This window comes from Sander vitreus, chromosome 9 (assembly GCF_031162955.1).
Source record: "Sander vitreus isolate 19-12246 chromosome 9, sanVit1, whole genome shotgun sequence".
Taxonomy (NCBI): domain Eukaryota; kingdom Metazoa; phylum Chordata; class Actinopteri; order Perciformes; family Percidae; genus Sander; species Sander vitreus.
The window spans coordinates 31,105,693-31,127,117 of record NC_135863.1 but is presented as its reverse complement, the minus strand read 5'-3'; the positions used below and the strand labels follow the sequence as shown (position 1 = coordinate 31,127,117).

The 21,425-nt window shown below is 43.7% G+C and overlaps 3 protein-coding genes across 3 annotated transcripts in view; 1 reads left to right on the top strand and 2 right to left on the bottom strand.

The window, feature by feature from the left end:
- rabggta (Rab geranylgeranyltransferase subunit alpha) overlaps nucleotides 1-21,425 on the top strand; it is a 152,085-nt gene that overhangs the window by 15,834 nt on the left and 114,826 nt on the right. The gene's annotated exons all lie outside the window — the stretch shown is intronic.
- On the bottom strand, nucleotides 154-9,374 carry LOC144522966 (GTP-binding protein REM 2-like). The gene is made up of 5 exons (XM_078258209.1): nucleotides 9,324-9,374; nucleotides 7,545-7,860; nucleotides 7,082-7,155; nucleotides 2,737-2,914; nucleotides 154-443 (listed from the first exon to the last, which is right to left on the bottom strand). Exons 1-5 carry the CDS (start codon nucleotides 9,372-9,374, stop codon nucleotides 154-156), a joined length of 909 nt encoding a protein of 302 aa, XP_078114335.1.
- nrl (neural retina leucine zipper) lies at nucleotides 12,432-16,908 on the bottom strand. Its single transcript, XM_078258098.1, has 4 exons — nucleotides 16,291-16,908; nucleotides 15,526-15,813; nucleotides 13,661-13,876; nucleotides 12,432-12,593 (listed from the first exon to the last, which is right to left on the bottom strand). Exons 1-4 carry the CDS (start codon nucleotides 16,906-16,908, stop codon nucleotides 12,432-12,434), a joined length of 1,284 nt encoding a protein of 427 aa, XP_078114224.1.

Sequence of the window (21,425 nt, the reverse complement as noted above, 5' to 3'; positions counted from 1 at the left end):
GTACCGCCGGCACTCTGGCACCTTCACACCTCCTCCGTTACTCCTATCGCCCTCTCTTGTCCACTACTTGTTCCCTCTCTTTGTTGGTATACCACATCACCTTCCAGCTACCTCTGTTAGCCATCTAAGCATCCAGCTCCCCGCGGCGCCCGGTCACAGCGCCCCCAGGTCGTGACACGAGCGGGACTTCTGCCTCATGAACTTGCTCACTTCTCGCTCTCGCGGGTACCGAGGCACAAGGCCCGACAGGAAACGTTTGGCACGGGAGGTGATGCTCTCCCGTTGGCTGCCGCTCATGTCCTCCGCACTGGTCCCCGGGGGCCAGGGGGACTGGCCCCTGGTTAGCCGCACCGCGCACTCCAGCAGCTCCTGAGTACGGTGGTCCAGAGAGGCAGAGATCTCCAGATACAGACAGTTGAAGAGAGCGGCGCTGGACATGGCCTCTGAGGGAAGAGAACGGGAGGACGGGGGAGAAGATGAATAAAAGGCAGCCGTCACAGCTTTTAAGATTACATTTAGGGTGACAGCGACCAGTGGTCATATGTGCTCATATTATGTTCATTTTCAGTTTCATAATTGTATTTAGAGGTTGTACCAGAATAGGTTTATGTGATTTCATTTTCAGAAAACACCAGATTTCTGTTGTACTGCACATTGCTGCAGCTCCTCTTTTCACCCTGTGTGTTGAGCTCTCTGTTTTAGCTACAGAGTGAGGCATCTCACTTCTGTTCCATCTTTGTTGGGAGTCGCACATGCTCAGTAAGTACTGCTAGCTAGTCAGTTGCAGAGTATGAGGGCGTGCCCTGACAGTACTTAGGTAAGGACTACTAGCCAGTCAGAAGCAGAATATGAGGGTGTGCCCTGACAGTACCTAGGTAAGGACTACTAGCCAGTCAGAAGCAGAGTATGAGGGCGTGCCCTGACAGTAGCTAGGTAAGGACTACTAGCCAGTCAGAAGCAGAATATGAGGGTGTGCCCTGACAGTACCTAGGTAAGGACTACTAGCCAGTCAGAAGCAGAGTATGAGGGCGTGCCCTGACAGTACCTAGGTAAGGACTACTAGCCAGTCAGAAGCAGAGTATGAGGGCGTGCCATGCTAGCAGCTAGGCGAGCATTATAACGTGTGTTCCAAAGTGACCACGTTTGTCTCTGAAGTAAAGGCTGGACTACAACAGAGCTGTTTGGAGCAGTTTGTGAACAGTGTTTTCTGTTGGAGATGGTAAGTGCCTTTGGGGTGGACTTTGGGCTTTTTCACTTTGTAAACCTATAACGTGCACAAAAAAGATATATAACACAATAAAGGAAAGGGGAAAAAGCCAAAAAGCAGAATATGAGCACTTTAAGTGCAGCAAAGTTAGAGATTCACTGAATCTTTGTAGTTTCTTTGTATGCGTTATCACAAAACCCCATGTGATACCCCTCCTATTATCACCGTGACACAGAGTCTAACACTGATTACACAAACCATGATGTAATCAACACACAAAGGGGTGAAAAACAGCTAGAGGTACGTAGTTTTAAATGTCTGGGTTATTTCTCAATTTTAGTGGGTGGACAAAATAACTTTTAATATAGCAGAACCGAAGTCACTCATTGTAAATTTCATTTAATTTAAACAAATAAACGACGCATGGAACAGTACATAATACATTTTTTTTAAACATTTTTAGCATTGAAATTTATTGAAAAGATTTCTGGTACAGGCTATACAATCCTCTATCCCAGACTCTAAAAGACACAAAACAAATATATATATATATATATATATATACATATACATACACACATGCATATACATACATACATACACACACATAAACACATACATGCACATCTATAAAAACACATTAATTTCATAATTGAAGTTTTCTAAAGTTAGGCAGGAAACAAGGGGAGAGAAAGAGAGGGATAACATGCGACAAATGTCCCCAGCTGGAATCAAACCCAGGGATAATGCATGTATGAGCCCGATTAAACTGAAGCTGAGATGCTGACATCTACATTTTCACATATTTCACCCTACGTTAGTGTTTAATGTCAGCTGAAAAGGTCAACGCCAACGGTGAAGATGAACGCCAAAATGGAGGGAAACCATAAGACAGATGAGGGAAAGGGTAATGTTGGAAAAGTTCAGGAGCAGCACAACTCATTTCACATACGTGAAGAAGTTTTGGGTAGTTTAGCGTTGCCAGACCTTCCTCCACAGCGCTGCGGAGGAGGGTCTGGCTAGTCCACACAGCATTCTGGGATGGGAGGAAAGCATGCTCTGGTTTATTGGCATTTCTTTAAACCAATCACAATCGTCTTGAGCGGTGCTTAGCGCCAGACGGAGCCACGGTGCCGCTGCAAGGAACTTGTTTTGGTGGAACGTGTACGTTCAAAGGTTGTTTTAGTCGTGCAACAGAAAACTCTGATTGGACAGATAGTCTAGCTAGCTATCTGGATTTAATCTGCAGGAGCAGATAGCTTAGTGCAGCCCAAGACGAATGTGATTGGTTTAAAGAAATGCCAATTAACCAGAGCATGTTTTTCTCCCATCCCGGAATGCTGTGTGGACTAGCCAGACCCTCCTCCACAGCGCTGTGGAGGAAGGTCTAGCAAAGCGAGACTAATTTTACACTGACCTGAATGACACCTGGGGACCACTGTCTTAACTTACATAGCATAGAATTCATAAGGTGGAAATTCCAGAACAGGTAGTATGGTAAAGATTAAAATATGAAAGGTGCACCATACCTTGAGAGGTGACCTCACGCGTGCGAACGAGGTCACTCTTGTTGCCGACGAGGATGATGGGAGTTTGGGGCTGAGTCTCTCTCAGGAGAAGTCGGAGTTGAGCAGTGCGGTGGAAACTCCGCCTGTCAGTGACTGAAAACACCAGCACACACACCTCACACTGCAGAGCCGACAGGTCCTGAGGAACAGAAGGAGGCAGACACACAGTATGTTTAAACGCTGTAGTTGCCATTTAAATATACTATAAGGAAACTGACAGATAAGGCAGTGTATCTCTATGGTATAATATTTGCACTAAAACTGAAAGCAACCAAATGGGAGCTCATCATCACACTCAAGAACCAACCAGAATCATTGAGAGTGACACTCGAGGCCAAACTTTTATTTCAAATGGACTTGTGAAACTTTCTACTTTCCATTGCTTGCATAAATATTGCTGTGAAAGCCTCATGTGCAGAATAATAGTGAAAGTGCTGCCTGGAGAAACAGAAGACAATTGAGTGCTCTATCTAAAATCCCCAGTGTTTTACGGGGACATTACTACTGTGGATAGCACCGTATATGAATCCTTCATACTGCGTAGACAACTGACTAAACCTCAGCCTGTCTTAAGTTGGAGATGCCATGGTCCATTGACTTTTCATTTAATTTGGATGAAGTCCAGAATTGAGCACAGAGCAAAGGCACCTTTTGCACTCTAAAGCCCCATTCGCACCAACCTAGTATTACCTGGGGCCCTCTAGTAATTTTAAATAATTGCCGAGGTCGTCTGTGATCTTAATCCCGTGTGAATCTGCCATGTCAGTAATTTGTCATGTAAATATTCCACCGCAAATTACCTAGCAGATTTCGCCAAACGCTTGTTATAATATTAGCCCCGTGCGAATCAGCATCTGGGTGATTTGGGGTTGTATCGGCTGTTTTGGGAATAATAAATGAAAGCTTTGACAGAGCCTTGACATCATATCCGGGGGATAATGTCAGTAAATGTTTTGCTTATCCTGTGCAAAAGCACTGCACGAAAAACAAACATGGTGGGGTAATTTCTAAATCAAGTCAAGCACTCAAGTAGAACTTTATTTGTCCCCAGAGGTGCAATTGGTTGTGCAGCAGTGATAACACAAGATCAATCAAATGCAACATATAATAATAAAAAGTAGTAAAAACATAAAGTAAAAAGTCATATTTACCAAGTGTGGTTAGGTGGTCAAGCTGATATTACCGTTTTCTATCTGAGTTCAGCAGTGAGATGGCTGAGGGTATGAAGGAGTGGTTATATCTGTTGGTTTTGACTAGTGGCTATTTGAAGCGGGAACCAGAAGGTGCAGTGGGTGGTGCTGTCAGACAGGATGGATTCTGCTTTCTCTAACAACTGTATCAGACTTTTCTGTTGAGTACCTGTGATACTGCTACAGACCTTGATCACCTTTGTTAAAGCGCCCATATTATGCTCATTTTCAGGTTCATAATTGTATTTTAAGGTTGTACCAGAATAGGTTTACATGGTTTAATTTTCAAAAAACACCATATTTTTGTTATACTGCACAGCTCTCTCTCTCACTGCTGCAGATCCTCTTTTCAGCTGGTCTCTGTTTTAGCTACAGAGTGAGACCTCTTTTCTTCTTCTTCTGTACTATCTTTGATTGCACTCGCACATGCTCAGTAGCTCAGATGTAGATCATGTCAGCTAGCTAGCTCCATAGACAGTAAAAGAAAGGCTGTTTCTCCAACTTCGGTCAGTTAGAAGGCAGGATTAGCTGGGAGACTTCTTCTAAATGAGGACGCACATGGAAGTAGTTCTTTTGTAGATTATGGTGAACTTGTGTGTGTTGTTGCAGTGCTTTGCTATTGAGAACGAGGTAGCATGCTAGCATTAGCGTTAGCATGCTAACGCTACGAGCTAACGGTTGCGGTTAGCCAGCACGTTTTTGAACAGCTCACCCGGAGACTGAAGACAGGACACATTCAGAAACCGTATCTCACTCAAAACAGCATGGATGGATTTTTTTCAAAGTTGGTATGCGTGTGGAAGCACCAGAGACACAAAAGAACACCCCAAATCCCAGAAAAAGTGTTTTTTTCATAATATGGGCACTTTAATGCATTTTTATGTCATCAGGGACCTGTCAGCTTCGGACTAAGCCAGCTTCCTCAGAAAGAAGAAAGGCGCTGCTGGCTTTTGTTACACAACATATTGGTGTTACATTCAAAACTCTACATATTATTAATCATAATGCCCAAGTACTTGTACGATTCAGCGATTTCTACATCATGACCATTGATTGTAGTGTTGGCAGGGTTGGAGTGATGACGTCTAAAATCCATACACGAAGTTCCACTTGCGGGATTGCTAGAGTGCCGTTGGAAATTCCGCCGGATATCACTTTTTTTTGTCCAGATGTCCGTTACCTTCCTTTCTTAGTGTTGGAATTTTAAACTCGGATGGATTTATGAGGACTATGGTTAACTGCTCCTCAGATCTCTGCAGGGTAAATCCAGACTATCTAAGCCTGGTCCTACCAGACTCTGGTACATTTCATTTGTACTGAGAGTCTGTTAACTTCCTTGAAGGCGGGTACTCTGTTGAAGTTTAAAACTATTGGATCTGCCCAGTGCCACTCTGGATCTGGATCCATGACCAATAGCTAACGTTTGGTCGTGACGTTTGGTCGTGACGTTTGGTCGTTTAGCCTTAGCCAACTCCTTCACCACTAACTGAGCGAGCTGGAAAATCAAACTTTTCCCGAACCCCGTGGGGAGGAGGGCCACAACATCATGGCCACCAACACAACTCAGCAAAGATTGTTCTTGCTCGGGCTTTAACTTCTGGATATTCGGCAGCGTCGCCACAACGGAATGAATGGCTTCGCTCGCATCTTTCTCCGCCGCCATTACGGAACTACAACTCAAACTAGCACACAACCTCAACGTCATCGTTCTCAGCCACTCCCTCTGTTCGCTGATTGGACCGGTAAAAAATTGGCCGGAGAAAACCCAAGAATATACCGCAAACCCAGACGGAGTATTGAAGGAACATTAAAATTGAGCAGAAATACGTAGGAGGGCGGAGCCAGGCTAAGACTTTCTGTCCAATCGGAGTTTTCTGTTGCACAACTAACACAACAACTTTTGAACATACACATGTTCCACCAAAACAAGCTCCTTCCTGAGGCTATTTTGCAGCGGCACCGCGGCTCCGTCCACCAGTGAGATTGAAAATCACTACATTGTGAAGTTTGCAGATGATACGGTTATTATAGTTAGTATACGGTTAGTCTCGCTTTGCCAGACCTTCCTCCACAGCGCTGCGGAGGAGTACATTTTCAATCTCACTGCGGCAGCCCTGAAATCACATGAGATCCCGTGGTAATACTAGTCCTGTGCGAATAAGGCTTAAGTAAAGATACAGACGCAATACTATAATTATAGTATGACAATTACTTATAAGGTGATTACGGTGTCTCTCACAACAAATACAGCTCATTATCCAAAGAGTAACACATCAAAAAAGACAGATTGTGTCACGAGTGTGTTTTTCTCACACATCCACCTAAATCAAAAAAACATTAATGCAGTCATTTGGCACATCTGCTCTGTGGGCAGCTCTCTCTCTCACACACATCCACACACAGATGCCTCTGAACTGCACTCGAGGGAAAAGAGGAAAAGGTTTGCAAAACAACCTGATAATGAGCTTTCCTCAACCCGACGCAGCAGATTTATTGTCCTGTTTTTGCCACGGCATTCCTCTGAGCTTGACAACAATTTTCTCCTATAGTGATGTCAAGTACAATAAACAATCCAATGTGCTGCAGATATACAATATGAACTCATCTAAAATATGCTGCATACACAGTGTACATGTACTGTAGTTTCTTTCATTTTCTTTTTGTTTACCCATTTGGTGTTTTACCTCGTCCAATCGACAATATATGTTCCCTTTAATCTCATTTCTTATGCTATATGTTCAAATTTATGTATGAGGGGATGGATGCTGTTGATTTGTCATCACTCGGCTAGAAATCCAGGTACTAATTTCCCAGCTTATCGCCTGATAAAGCACACACATTATCATGTGCAGCACTGAAGTGTAGCTTCAAATAAAGAAAATAAATTTAGGCTGTAGGAAAAGTAAGTTAAGAATCCAAACTGAAACGGTATATTTTGAGCGCCTTCGGAAAGAAATTCCACGGATTCGCCAGTCCTCTGGCCCTCTGACAAGACCAGATGTATAAATGCCAAAAAGTAACTTAGCACACTATACAGCTGCAGAGAGGGCTCAGCTGCCTAATGAGGGAGCAGAGAGCAGGGAGTGTGGGGATGGGGGAAGTGTTGTTTGGCTCACCTGTCTCCAGTTGTCATAGATAATGATGGTGCTCTCCTCGTCATCCACGGTGACTATGCGCACGTAACCCTCCCCTAAGCACAGAGAGAGCAGCAGTTAGGTCTCACATGAGACATGGGTGCTGTGATTTATTTACCTGCTGCTCACTGTTGAAAGCACTCTAGCACTCACTGCATTATACTGCTCTGTTGGGCTGAACCATTTATCGTTTTCAAATTGAATAAGATAAATGCTGGAATAATGTTACATTTCACAGATTGTTTACAGAAATAGTCTATTTTCAGTAGATTTTTCTTTCATTTTTTATTCAACATGATCATAGAAGGTGCAATATGTAGCTAAAAAAGAAAAACGCAAATCTTAATCGCAATATCTGGCAGAGAAATTGCAATTCGATTTTTTCCACTCAAATCGTTCAGCCTTACTGCTCTGCATTAGTCCAGTCAAACACACAGCTTTGTACCTTCGGAATCCACAGACGCAGTCCTGTCCATGTCCCCCGCAAGGGCAATGGCCAGAGAAGACTTCCCCACGCCGTTCTGCCCCAGCAGGGCGATCCTGTAAGGCCCATCAGGTCTGCCCTCCACAGCCACAGTCACAGTGTCATCCAAGGCTGGGCTGAAGCTGATTGGTGAAGCAGAAGGTCCAGCTGCACCTGACGTCCAATCGCAGTCATCGTGGACAGCTTCTTCTCGTCTGAGCTGGTGCTTTATAGGCAGAGGAGTGCTTCCTCTGCGAACGGTCGGGGACCAGGTGCTGGGCAGAGTCATTCTGTCACACTGGAGGAGAGAGGGACATGGAGGGACACTCTCTTCATTGTATAACATGTAAAGCTAGTCTGTGTTCACATATGGTGTTTCTAATATAATACTAAAAAATCCAGCACGCAAAGCCTTTGCATGATATTGTGATACTCCAGCTATTTAGTATTTAGCACCTTTAAAAATCAGGGCACTTGCAGCAGAGGCAATGCTATCCTGTCTTTTTGTTGCTTGTGTAAAGCTTCAAAAACACTGGATCCTACAATTCCCATAGTGCAACACAATAGTGTCTTTGCCCACTGTCCCTTGCTTCTTAAATCCTACCATCTTTTAAACTTAACGCCCCCTAGTTTTCTTTCCCTATAACAGAGGCTTTCTGTGCCCAATCCAAAATAACTCTGATGACATCATCAGGGTAATTTCCTAATTCAGAGATCTTCAACAGCGGGTCCGGGACCCCTAGGGGGTCCTCAGAGAGTCAGAAATTATTGTTCATTTTTTAAAGTTTTTTTTCAAAAATTAAAATGTCTTAACATGAATCATACATACATACATATTTTTAGTAAATATAAATCCCCACTGATGATAGACTTACTGGCCTATATGGTAGTCACTAACATAGCCATCCACAGTGAAACATAAAAAGATGATTTATAAAATCTAGACCACACTCTATAATTTACGAAGACCCAACAATTCCAGCAATTCCCCCAAGAGCAAGCATTTAGTGCAACAGTGGCGAGGAAAAACTCCCTTTTAGGGAGAAACCTGGGACAGACCCAGGCTCTTGGTAGGCGGTGTCTGACGGTGGGGTTGGGGGGTGTGATGATCACAATAAAGATAATGGAACTATGACTAGAAATAGTAGTTGTAGTAGTTCATGGCATAGCAGGGCACTACAGGGCATTACAGGGTGTAGCAGTATGTAGCAGGGCACTGCAGGGCATAGCAGGGCACTGAAGGGCATAGCAGGGCGCTGAAGGGCATAGCAGGGCACAATCACAATCGTCTTTGAGACGGGTGAGAACGAACCCAAAAAGTTAAGTATTGGGTCAAAACCAAATAATTAGTTGAAAGGATGCTAAAAAGCTCCATACAGCTGAGGGGAACAACCGAGTCAGGTGATACTTCTGTGTGGGGTTATCACTAACAACACCTTTGACATTACACATCATCATTTAATCCATTGTTATTATAAAAAATATGGACTAAAGCCGTTTTAATGACGTTTAGATGAGCAAAAATCTATTCAATTAGCCAAAAGTTGGATTTAGTGATTAAAAACGAGAAACTGACTCAAATGCAGGACACCCCTCCCGGCACCACCACTTAGGCTACCTAAAACACACGCACGCGCGCGCGCACGAACGCACACACTTCATTCATTTAACCCCAAAACCGGATTGGCTAATTGAACACTGGATATTAGAGCTGTTAGCCCCGAGCTCGCGCAGCCCGGTGCATCTTACCCATGATCTTACCTTAGCCGCCTCCTCGTTGTGGAGCCTGTCTTCGGGCACATCTGTCGGCATCTGCAAACTGAAATCGAAACGACCGACAATATAAGGACTCCCAAAACGCACAGCAACGCACCCAACTCCTCACCCCCCCCCCCAGCCCCACTCACTTTAAGAACCCCAGCCCGAGCAGCACGGTATGATCTCTCACCTGTCACGCGGCTCTCTCGGCAACCAAAAAGTAAGCACGGTCTCTTTCTCTCTCTTTCTTGTCTCTCTCTCTCTCCTGCACTCTCTCCCTCGATTGAAATCTGTTTTAACCTCTCTCTACTATATCACTCTGTCTCCTCAGGTTAGGGCCGAGGTCCAGTTCTGCAGTCAGCACCGTCATTCATCACCTCACACACACAAACATCTCTCTCTCTCTCTCTCTCTCTCTCTCTCTCTCTCTCTCTCTCTCTCTCTCTCTCTCTCTCTCTCTCTCTCTCTCTCTCTCTCTCTCTCTCTCTCTCTCGCCAAACTGACAATGACTCACTGACTTGACATGTCTACTTCTCCAGATTTGGATTTTCTATAGAGGAGAGATGAAACTGGAGGATTATTTGCGGCAGAGTGCGTCCAGCTCAGCAGTAAAAGTAGAGCAGTTGTGATGGAAGGCAGGCAGACAGGCAGGCAGACAGGCAGGCAGACAGGCAGGCAGACAGGCAGGCAGGGAGCAGTAGGCTACTGTGGAAAGATGCTCATTGTCACGAAGCTCTAATTGACCTCTTGAAGAAGGATGCGATGCGATATGAAAAGTGGCCGCTAGTGGGCAGCCCAACACAGGTCTTCTCCTCACTAATTGGCCGTGTGTGTGTGTGTGTGTGTGTGTGTGTGTGTGTGTGTGTGTGTGTGTGTGTGTGTGTGTGTGTGTGTGTGTGTGTGGGTCATGTTTGGTAGACAGAGGCATGACAACCAACCAACCAACCTACCTACCTGCAGGTCTATAAGTCTGCCTGTTCTGTTGAGGACACACATGGCCTTTTCAGTGGCTCATTTACATTTTATGAAATCAATTCATTTCTAGTCCCTGGTCCAAGGAGTGTGTTTGGACATGTTTTCTGTCAAAATGTGAGTGTGGCCATGAGCTGTGGTGCGTCCCTCCCACACAAAGCCACAATAGACTCCGGCAGTGAGCAGCCAGGGCGCTATTATAGCCCTAATCCCGCTCCTATTATACAGGCCAGAGAGAGAGCGAGAGACACAGAGGGGGAGGTAGAGCTGAAGATGAGGTCATCCCAAACAGTGCACACCCAGGGTCACTGCCTCACTATAGAGGGACAGAGATAAAGAGAGGGATGGAGCAGGGCATGGGGGCTGCAGGGCGAACTGCAGAGAAAAGGCCTGCGGAAGACTGAAAGTGGCAGATGCCCAGATACGTGAATGATAAAGAGATAAGGTTAAAACCTGAATGGAAGGTGCACAATAACACAGCATGACAGGGATGGTAAAGTACTTTGTTTATTTCATGTGCATATGAAACCACACTACAACAGGAGCAAGAAACCATGATAATGGCCATCATATTTGTAATAATGTTAATTCTAATCACAAATGGGTAAAATAATAAACTGTAGGAAAGTAAAAATACACGCTAATGGAATAAAACCAGTAAAGTAAAATAATTAGAATCAGTACATAAATAAACAATAAATACTGAATAAATAAGTGAATAAATAAACAATTTATTTAACCTACACCCAAACAAAATAAATATCTCTAATGCATGAACCCTGGCAAAGATTTCATGGGACAGTTAAGAAGGTGTCTCCACAAAGAGATTTTTTGCATTTTTTTTATTTATTTTTTAATCCCTGCACCGTTAATTTTCTGTTGCATCCGTAGCCCACAGTACCCAAGTCCACAGTGACCAGCTCTGTGGTGCTGCATGTTGCATAAATATGGTGACCGTCCCTGTAACAGAGGTGTTCAATTTGCCCAAAAATAGCCTCTCGTGTCTGGAGAACTGGACACAACCACACTAATCATGCCACACTCTTTTTTGCCTGCTGCGATGGGTTGTTTCCTCTCTTTCACCATATGCGGTCGCTTTAGTTCAGCACACTACCAGCTCTCTGTATGTTAAAAACATTTTTGAGAGCAAACGGCAAGTCTTTCCTGTCACTGTTAATGGCTGAAAGTCGCCATTTCTAAATAGCAAAAGGTAGATTTCTTTGGTAAAACACAAGAGCAATATCCCCACTATTCATATAGCACAATCACTGGAAGATCCCCATGAAAGGTATCCTTGTACATTCTTTAATCTATGATTCTTATCTTACAAAGAATAACAAGTCTTGGTGAGCTTAAACACTTTGGTAGGCAACTGTGAAATGTTAGCTGGCAAATACAACTGCATGCCGTGGATACTTTATCCAAGCCCATACCACTCCACATCCAGCACCACTGCACTACTCAGACCTCTGCAGCTTTAGCAGCGTATTATAAAAAAAACACACACACAACTACAGTTTGAGCCTCACACTCATTTGGAGAGTACATTGCAGCTATATAATATTGCATAGATAATATGTTCAGCAGTGTCAGGGACTATGGATACGTTTTAATGCAAGATAAAGATTTTTCGATCCATTTTTCATAGTCTTTCATTATTTTTCCGCTGGTGCACTGTCAGCCAGTTTTTGTGCAACTATAATTCACAGTGAAGTAAGAGCAGTCCACAAAGCAGCCTAGAGCTGAGAGTCTAACCCTATGAATTAATAGTCAATTCCCCTTTAATCACTCAAGAGTGGATTTCACAGTTGTATCGCCCCAGAACTGCCTGTCAATGTCTCTCGTTCACTTTCTCTCACAAACACACACGCACACACGCGCACACACGCACGCAAACACACACACACGCACACACGCGCACACACGCACACACACGCACACACACGCACACACGCGCACACACGCGCACACACACGCACACACACACACACACACACACACACACACACACACACACACACACACACACACATCCTTGTTTTCTTCCCCAAGTCTGATTACTCATCATTGATTGATTGCTCCACATTGGCTGGTTTCTCATTCCTCTGTTTTCTTTCTTCCACTCCCTGTGGGTCAAACTCAGAGGAAGTAGTCAGGGGGCGGGGAAGGTGGGTTGCTGGTGCGGGTCGGTGGGGCGTCGCCGGCGATGCCGTGGTTCGTACTGAGGAGCTTCTCGTAGCGAGCCTTGTAGGCGTCTCTCTCCCTCAGCACTCGAGTCAGCTCACACTGTAGCTGATCCAACTGAGGAGGAGAAAACAGCGTTTGCTGAGCCACAGTGCAAAGCTATCCACTTATAATTCATGCCATAAAGTGCCAGATATGTAAGGGAATTTAGGATTGTCTGAATTTCCAAATCAAAGAAGAGATTCTGGATTAAGTTTGGGGTCAGAAAAGCTTGGATGAAATATCAAGCTTGTCAGTGGGAGTCTGTTAACGCATGACTGTCCTTCCCCCAAAAAACGCCCACATAAGTCGTTTGTTGAAGCTGCAATTATGACTCATGTTTACGTTTATGTAGTAGTAGTAGTAGTTATGACGGTAGCAAAGCAGAAAAAAAGGTGACGAAGTATGAGAGTGCCAATTTTTGGCATAAGGAGGTAGGTTGGTGTGGCGCATGGGTCAAACAAACACAGGCCTTTCACCCAGGAGAGCGGGGTTCGTGTTCTGTTTCAAAATAAAAGTACACGGTGAGTTGTTTTAACTTTATGGAACAAACGGAGCTACGTCACGTTCCGCGTCACCTGGGTAATTGGAAGTAACTTAACGTCTGATTTCAACCCAAAACCACAATCTTTTTCTAAACATAACCAAGTAGTTTTTTTTGTGCCTAAACCTTACCAAACTACGACCGTTTCACAACATTAATGGTGGTTTTAAAACAGCAACCGTTAATAATTAAGTATTTCCTGCCACCACTAGGGGCGCTTATTTATGAAACACTCCTGTAAGTCGTATTCATAATCTTTATCTGACAACACTGCTTGTAGTACTAATCCTACATTTCCCAGTAAGTAACTAAGTAAAGTAAGTTAGGAAGAAAACAAAAAGTGGCTAGTGGAAAATCTGATTGGCTGGTAACTTTAAAAATCTACTAGCCGTGTTGGCTGATGATCAAACAAGTTAATTTAAAGCCCTGGTCGTATTAGAGGGTAGGAATAAACGACCGATATCGTCTTATGGTTTGGAGGACTTGTATGGAAAGCCAAACACTTGTTGTTTACGTGTTGTTTACGTGTGAGAAATCATGTGTATTTGAACTGTTTGGCTTTCCATAGCATGTTGACGCAAGCATGTGCATGTAGGCCTACCTGTTGTGTGAGCACATGTTTCTCTGACTCCAGAGCGTGGCGATGCTGTAGGCGCTTGTAGCGGCAGGACTGGGCATAGCCGCGGTTCTTGAGCGTGCGGCGTTTCTGTTTCAAGCGCACCACCTCATCCTTACTCACTCCCCGCAGGTGTCGGTTCAGCTCCCGCACTGACAGGCTCACCAGCTGCTCATCAGAGAAGCGGTCATTCACCCCGCACTGCCGAGCAGATGGAGGAAACACACAGAGATGCTGGAGTTTAATGTTGATTGGCAATTTGCTGGAAATGATTGATGAGTTAGATGAGTGTGAAGTGGATTTAACCATAAATATATGAGATGACTCATGTCATGTCTCATGTGATATGACTGGTGGACATGTGTTATACTGGATGTGTGTGTGTGTGTGTTTGTGTGTGTGTGTGTGTCTCTGTCGGAGCACATTTCGGCACCACGTGTCCATAATCTGTCATGTAATCTGACTAAGTGTGGGCGACAGTTATCAGGATTATGCACAGCAATAATAGCCGATATTATCATAAGCTCACACTGTGCTCCACATAGAGATCCACCCAGACATCTTGATCAACCAGAACACAGATGACAACGTTTATTTAGCTACCTAATTAAAATCACATTCTGCATTTAAGCCTTTTTTCCTTAAAGCACCTTTGGTCATTTAAAGTGTTAGTTCTTGTGTTACTAATCATTATTTTAATTGGTTTAAAGATTAGGAAATGGCTTGTGGAAATGTTTGATGCTTGTTATAAAAAAATGTCTGTGAAAGAATTATGTGTAAGATCTAAAATAAAAAACCCACCAATAACCCCCTTTTTAGCATTTATAAGCAGAACATAAACATTTAATAAAACGCTATAATGCAGTCGTAAGCAGATATAAGTTTATTAATGTATTTGGCGACAACTTTAACTCCTGTCGGCACCAATAAGTGGGGGCAGGCGTATGAACAGATAATGAAGAACAATATAGTAAAACACAGTTAATAATATACAATAAAATAAATTTCTTTATAGGATAAGAGAAGTGCTGACAAATGCCACACATTAATAAACACCTAAAAGATGTCCTTTTATATGATTACAACTACATTATAGTGTGTTATAAGCCATGTATTAACAGTTTATGTAGTGCTTATGAATGCTCAATGGGGGTTGGGGGTATAATGCAGTGTTTTTTTCATGGGAAATCAAGACTTTGCGCCCTCAAAGACAAAGATTTAGCTCCACTTATTGTTGCCATGCAGAGAGCGATCCCTAAAGTGATGCTTCAGATAGACAGAGACATTAATAACCATATTATAATGTCCTAATCCTAATCCTTCATTGCACAATCCCTCTCTCCTTCCGCTCAGCCCTCTAACCCTCTAAGTGTCACTGCTCAATTCTTTCACCTCCAAAAATCTCCCAGGTTGCACTACAAACCTTTTAATAGTCACGCCTTTTAATAATCAACTTCTTTATTCCTTTTCTTTATCTACTAATTATTATTATTATATCTTCTTTTTTACAAAAAGTTCTTTTTTGTAAGTTTAATAGTTTAAAAGTAAGTAAGTTTAAAAGTTGTAACAATCTACAGGTTATGTACTTATTAGCCTATTATTTATTCATATATTTAAGTATCTTTTGCTTTTTAAGTGTCATGCCTCTGGTGTTTCCTCACTTATGATGGCGTTTCCTCAGCTCGGTTTCTGTTTTTAGTGAATTAATGTTTCTTCGATTTAGGGGTGGGTGGATGAATGGGGTCGGGGGAGTATTGTATGTGTGAATATGTGTGTGTGTGTGTGTGTGTGTGTGTGTGTGGAGGGGGGTAGTGAACTATCCGCACTGATGAGCCTGATAAAGTGTGTACCTGACTCATCTGCGGGTGGTGATGATGGTGATGGCTGCCATGCATGGGGTGGTGCGGATGGTGCTGATGATGGTGATGCTGGTGGTGATGAAGACGGCCCTGGGGACTGAGGGGTTGTGGGTAGGGAGCTGAGGAAGCGGCGGCGTTGGGGAGCGAGGAAGGGGCCGATGAGAGGAAGACGAGCGGGCGATGGCACATGTCTGTCCCTTTGGGGCAGGAGATGTCAGCTCCGCTGTCGCTGCTGGAGTCTCCCAGGTTGCTGCTCGAACTCTGAGAAAGGCCTGGAAACTGAAGGGGGGAGTAGAGTGGAGAAGATATAAGTCAACTCTTTTGTATAAGAAAGAAGAATCATAAAGTAGAAATGACTGTTGATGACTGTGATTGTTACCAGGCCCGTATCCAGGATTTTAGCAATACTGAGGTCCATATTTTTTGCTCTAAATGTGCACATTTTAAGAGAAGTTTGGAGATCAACTATGGTAAAACAGAAGCTTCAGATGCCAGACTCGTTGAAACTATGTCCAAAAACCACTGCCTTGACCAAAGATCGCATAATTACGACAAGATAATCCACTTCACCGCCTACTCAGTCACCCACAACTCATAGGCAATGACGGTGATGATGATCAGACAGAAGAACAAGTCGTATCTTGGCGTTTTTTTTATTTGAGGCAGTTATATCACTTTATTTTTCTTTTGGGGAAAATATAATACTGAGGTCCAGACCTTGGTGTCCTAAATGGTAGATACGGCCATGATTGTTACCTGTGAGCTGACAGCTGCAGCAGCTGAGTTCAGTAAAGCCTCCACAGCATCCTCACAGCCCAAAAAGCCATTGACGGGCCCCTTCTCTCTGTCCCCTCTCTCTGGCACTCCTCCCAGGGCCCCCAGCAAAGTGGCGGGCCCTGTCACCTCCCCTCCAAACTGTTGCTGCAGCGCTGCCAGCCAGATGAGGTCCTCCAGCGAGGCCGGGGTGGGACCCTGAGGCCCGCCGTGGGCCGGGCTGCCTTCCACGTTCCCCTGAGAGCCGGAGCTGATGCCGGAGGTGAAGCTGTTGGAGATGGAGAGGGGGAAGGAGATGGAGGAGGATGACGAAGAGAGGGAGGAAGAGCCCGAAGGTGGTGGGTGGGCGTCGCTGAGCGTCGGCGAGGGTGGCAGCGAGTTGTAAGGGCTGGAGCTCAAACTGGAGTCCTGGGGAGGGTGGCTGGTGTACGGAGAGCTGGAGGGGTCTTGGGGGAGGCCAGATTTGGGATACACACATGGTGGAGCGAGCGGAGGAGTGTCAGATTTCACCTCAAACTTGAGGAGGTCAAAGTCGTTTAGGTACTCCATGGCCAGAGGGCTGGGGGGGAGAGGGGGCATGGGGAGGGAGGGAGAGGACATGGCGTCTGCTACTGCTGCCGCTGCTACTGCTGCTGCTGCCGGGAGCTTCAACAGGGTCGTTCTGTGTGTCAGGATTGTTGGAAAGTCCACTCCTCTGCCTCAGTGCAGCTCATAGACAGCAGCAGTGTTGGTGTCAGGAAGTAGACTGCTGGGTGAGTCTCCTCTGTGAAAAACGTTATGTCCCCTTGTCCTTGTCTCTGTTTCTTTTGTCCTGAAGGAAAGATGGAATAAAAAGAAAGGGTTTGGGAAACAGGGGCAAGAGAAAGGAATGGCGTTACACATTTTTCAGGTATAAATCCATTAAGAAGACTAAAGACTAAAGCCTTTTTGGTACCACTTTCTAATTATGCATCCTTTATAAAGGGTTTATAAGCTGCAACTAATTGACTTTATTAATTATTAAAAGAGCAGTACACCGATTTAGCATAAGATTGTGGGACTCTCGATGGACAGTTAAAAACAATCGCAGCAGCAGAACCAGAGATATTGTCTTTTCTTGCCAAAACCTGCCGCCTACATTACCCACACTGCAACTTGACCACAGACAGTTCTGTTGCAGACCGGAGGGTGTTATGCTATGTTAGTAGCAGCTAACGCAGCCGCTAGCCTCAAGCAGGCTACGGAGGTCTGGCAAGCTCCCTTCTTTCTAACTGCACCCCCCCTCACATTTTTTTTCATTTTCATAGTCTTTAGCACCAACCAATGCTGACTCACTTGAGGACATTCATCCGACTTCACGCCCCTCCCTCTGGAAACACGAAAGGCTTTAAACAACTTTTTTCAGTTCGTAAACAGACTTTGTTGTGTACAATTGGTGGAGTTCCCCTTTAATCATTCACTAATGCTTTACAGATAAGTTATAAGCCATTAATAAGAATAGCTTTCTGGTTGCCAGATTGTGCACAATCCTCCACGTTATACTTGCTTTGTCCTTTTGGCTGATTCTTGTAATTTAATCAGAAACCACCCTTAAAGGTCCAGTGTGTAACGTGTTTAGTTGTTCATTATCTCAATCTGTGTTGCCCGTTCACAAACTTGTCCTTTTTCATGAATATTTACCACCACCATCAATTCCAAGTATTCCTTTTGGCTTGAAATTTTACATTTGCATGAACTGGGGTAGACGCTCCATATTCATGCTCCATCTTGAAATACGTTAGCCAGTAAGGGACATACAGGACATACTGCTCCGCCTTTCACGTTTTCGCTGTCACATGATAAACTCACAGGTGCTGCTAACGCTGCTAATGGGTATCGTAGCTTCCCGGCCCCGGCAAGTTTGAAGAAGGAAACATGGAGGACCACACGTATTCAAAATCTGAATTTCAGGAACAGGAGTCTTCTTCTTCGACCCAGAAAAAGAAAAATGATATTGAAAAGAGCAAGAGACCATCTTTTTGAAGCGTGAAGGCTACCGTAGCTGTAATACGTACTTTGAACTGCGCGGCGCGAGAGAGTTGATTGCGATATACGATCTCAACGCTAGATGGGAGAAATTCCCAAACATTGGCCCTTTAAATTAAGTTTGACCAATATAATCCATTCATTAACAACATGATAATATATTACAGTGAGTTAATTTAAAAGTCCATTTAATTGTACTTCCTAATGAATTAAAGAGCTAGCTAAAAGAAAATGGCTTCTAACTGATCTAAGCAAAAGTAAATGATTTATTAGCCATTAAAAAAGCCATTATGAAGCCTTATCAGAACGTGGTACCCATTAATTATTCAGGATATTTGTTTGATAAGCTCATCTCATGTTAATTGTAAAAGATCATTATCAAATTCACAACCAGGTTCCAGTTAGTTAGTAGTGTTTCCTCACAGTTTCAGTTTCAGAGATGTTCGTATTACAAATGCATCGACAGAAAGGTAATTTCTGACTTTGTTCAACATGTTGTTAGACCATGAGAGTCTGTGTCAGGCCTATTTGTGTGTTGTATTAAGACACTAAATGAATCCCCCACCCCCACCCCCACCCCCACCTGCCCACCACCTTATACACACCCGTGTAGGACTATAAACGCATACACACTTACATAAATGTTCATGTTTACTTGCACATGCAAACGTTTCTGATGTGAACAGACAAACCAGAACTTTGTGAGATCACTAAACTTTTGCAGTGCACTTGAAACCTCATCATTTGTGCCCACACGTGTTCAACAAGTGCAATTTCTGTTGCTTCAGTTTTATAAAAGTGACAAACAATAAACCTCACATTACCTCTCTCTAGCCAGAAAGGCCAAATCTCATCTCTGAAAGGGAGGACTAACAGAATGTCTCATTCATATTTTTTTTAAATCTCTCATCTTCCGCCTGCCAAGTGTTGTGCTCATGTCTATGTAGAAGCAATTGCAGTTTATTGCACTAATGTAATCACAAACACACAATATATATATATAACGTGTAATATTTCCAGAAAAATCTGCCTATACTGGACGCATAACCGAATGAAGTGCAAGAAGAGGGCCTAATCATTTTCGACAGAATGGGAATGTATACTTAAAAGTGGTATAGTTAAAATAGAATATAGAATAAATATCCTGTTTTCAACATGACAAATTTGTTTAACATTCATCTAACAATTCAAACCATTCACACACAGTTGAACAAAGTGAAAAGACCAAGTATCTCCTGAGAATATCATTGAAAAGTTCAATATTAGGCTATATTATACAGTGGTCACTACATCAAAGAAAGCCATAGAAGAGCAAAGCTATTTTCTTCCAACAACACTGTTATTAGTTATTAATATAACTGTTGTTAGTATTAAAATTAACATTTCACTAAAAGTCCACCTTTGACAAATGCCTGTGCTGCACAGCTCATTAGATTCGCCTCCCGTGGTTCAAAATGGATTGTAAAAGAAAGCAAACAGTGACATGGCTCTATGGAGGCCTCAATCTGGCTCTGGACCAGAGTCACGGCAAAAAGCCAGCCAAAAAAGAGGAACACATACAGGCATGAGAGAATAAAGTAGAAGGAAAGATAAAGGCCTGACATGAGAGACATGAGAGTCAAAGTGAATGAAATGATCTTACCGTCGGTCATAGAGAGGAAGGATGGTTTCGAGCTCTTTTTAACATTCCCCCACTACACGCACACACACAAAAATAATCAACTGACTGGTTGACTGACACGTTTGGAAAGAGACACAGAGGAAACAGAGAGTGTGTGTGTGTGTGTGTGTGTGTGTGTGTGTGTGTGTGAGCATGTGATTGTGTATAGCACTCTGTCACTGAGTGCCACTGCCCCCTTTCTTTCTCTCTCTCTCTCCCCTCTGCTGCAAATCCCCATTTGCAACAATCTCTCTCTCTCTCTCTCTCTCTCTCTCTCTCTCTCTCTCTCTCTCCCCCCATATCCCTCTCTCATGGTTCACAGGCATGTTAACACTGGCAATGTCTCTCTCTCTCTCTCTCTCTCTCACACACACGCACGCACGCACGCACGCACACACACACACACACACACACACACACACACACACACACTTACAAATCCTCTCTCACTCCATCTAATGCCGCATGTTATTCCTCTCATGAAAGGTACAAACATTTTACACTTGTAGCGCAGAGCTTCAAACACACACACACGCACACACACACACACACACACACACACACACACACACACACACACACACACACACACACACACACACACACACACACACACACACACACACACACATCATCATCATCATAGAGTAAAACCTACAGTCTATGAGTAAAACAAAGTCTTGTCAGTTGAGTTGATGCAAGTTGGACTGTAGACTCTGTACTGCCTCGCAGTGGACACTCACAGCTACTGAACTGCAGCCTGATAGCAAATATGTCCATAGTGCTGTTACAGTAATCAATGTATCACCCCGTTTTAAACATATATCAAACCCACCGCTAAGAATCTTGGTGTCATCTTTGATCAATGTCTTTTGACCATCATGTCACTAAGCTTATCCAGTCCAGTTTTCTTCAGTTACGAAACATTGCAAAAATCCGATGTATGTTGTCCCCTATCAGATTTGGAACTATTAATTCCTACATTCATTTTCTCTCGTATTGATGATTGTAACTCCCTCTACTCATGCCTCAGTCGAGCTGCTCTACGTCGTTTACAACTTGTACAAAATGCAACTGCCAGACTATTAACCACAACAAGTCACCGGTCTCATATCACACCAATTCTTGCATCCCCTTCATAAGCTTCCGGTCAACTTCAGAATACAGTACCAGATCCTGTTGAGTACCTTCAAGGGAGTAAAGGTGATTGTGCCTTGGAATCTTCTCCCTCAGTCTGTCAGGTCTGCTGAATCTCTGTACTGTTTTAAGCGTCTTTCAAAAACCCACCTTTATACATTAGCCTTCGTGTAAAGGGCTGCACCACCATATGTATATATATATATTAATTATTTATCTTAAGTGAACCTGGACCATTGCTCAATTGACATACATGCCCATGACCTGAAAAAGCTGTATTTTTCTCCTTAAAACAGGAACACATAATTACTGTGGT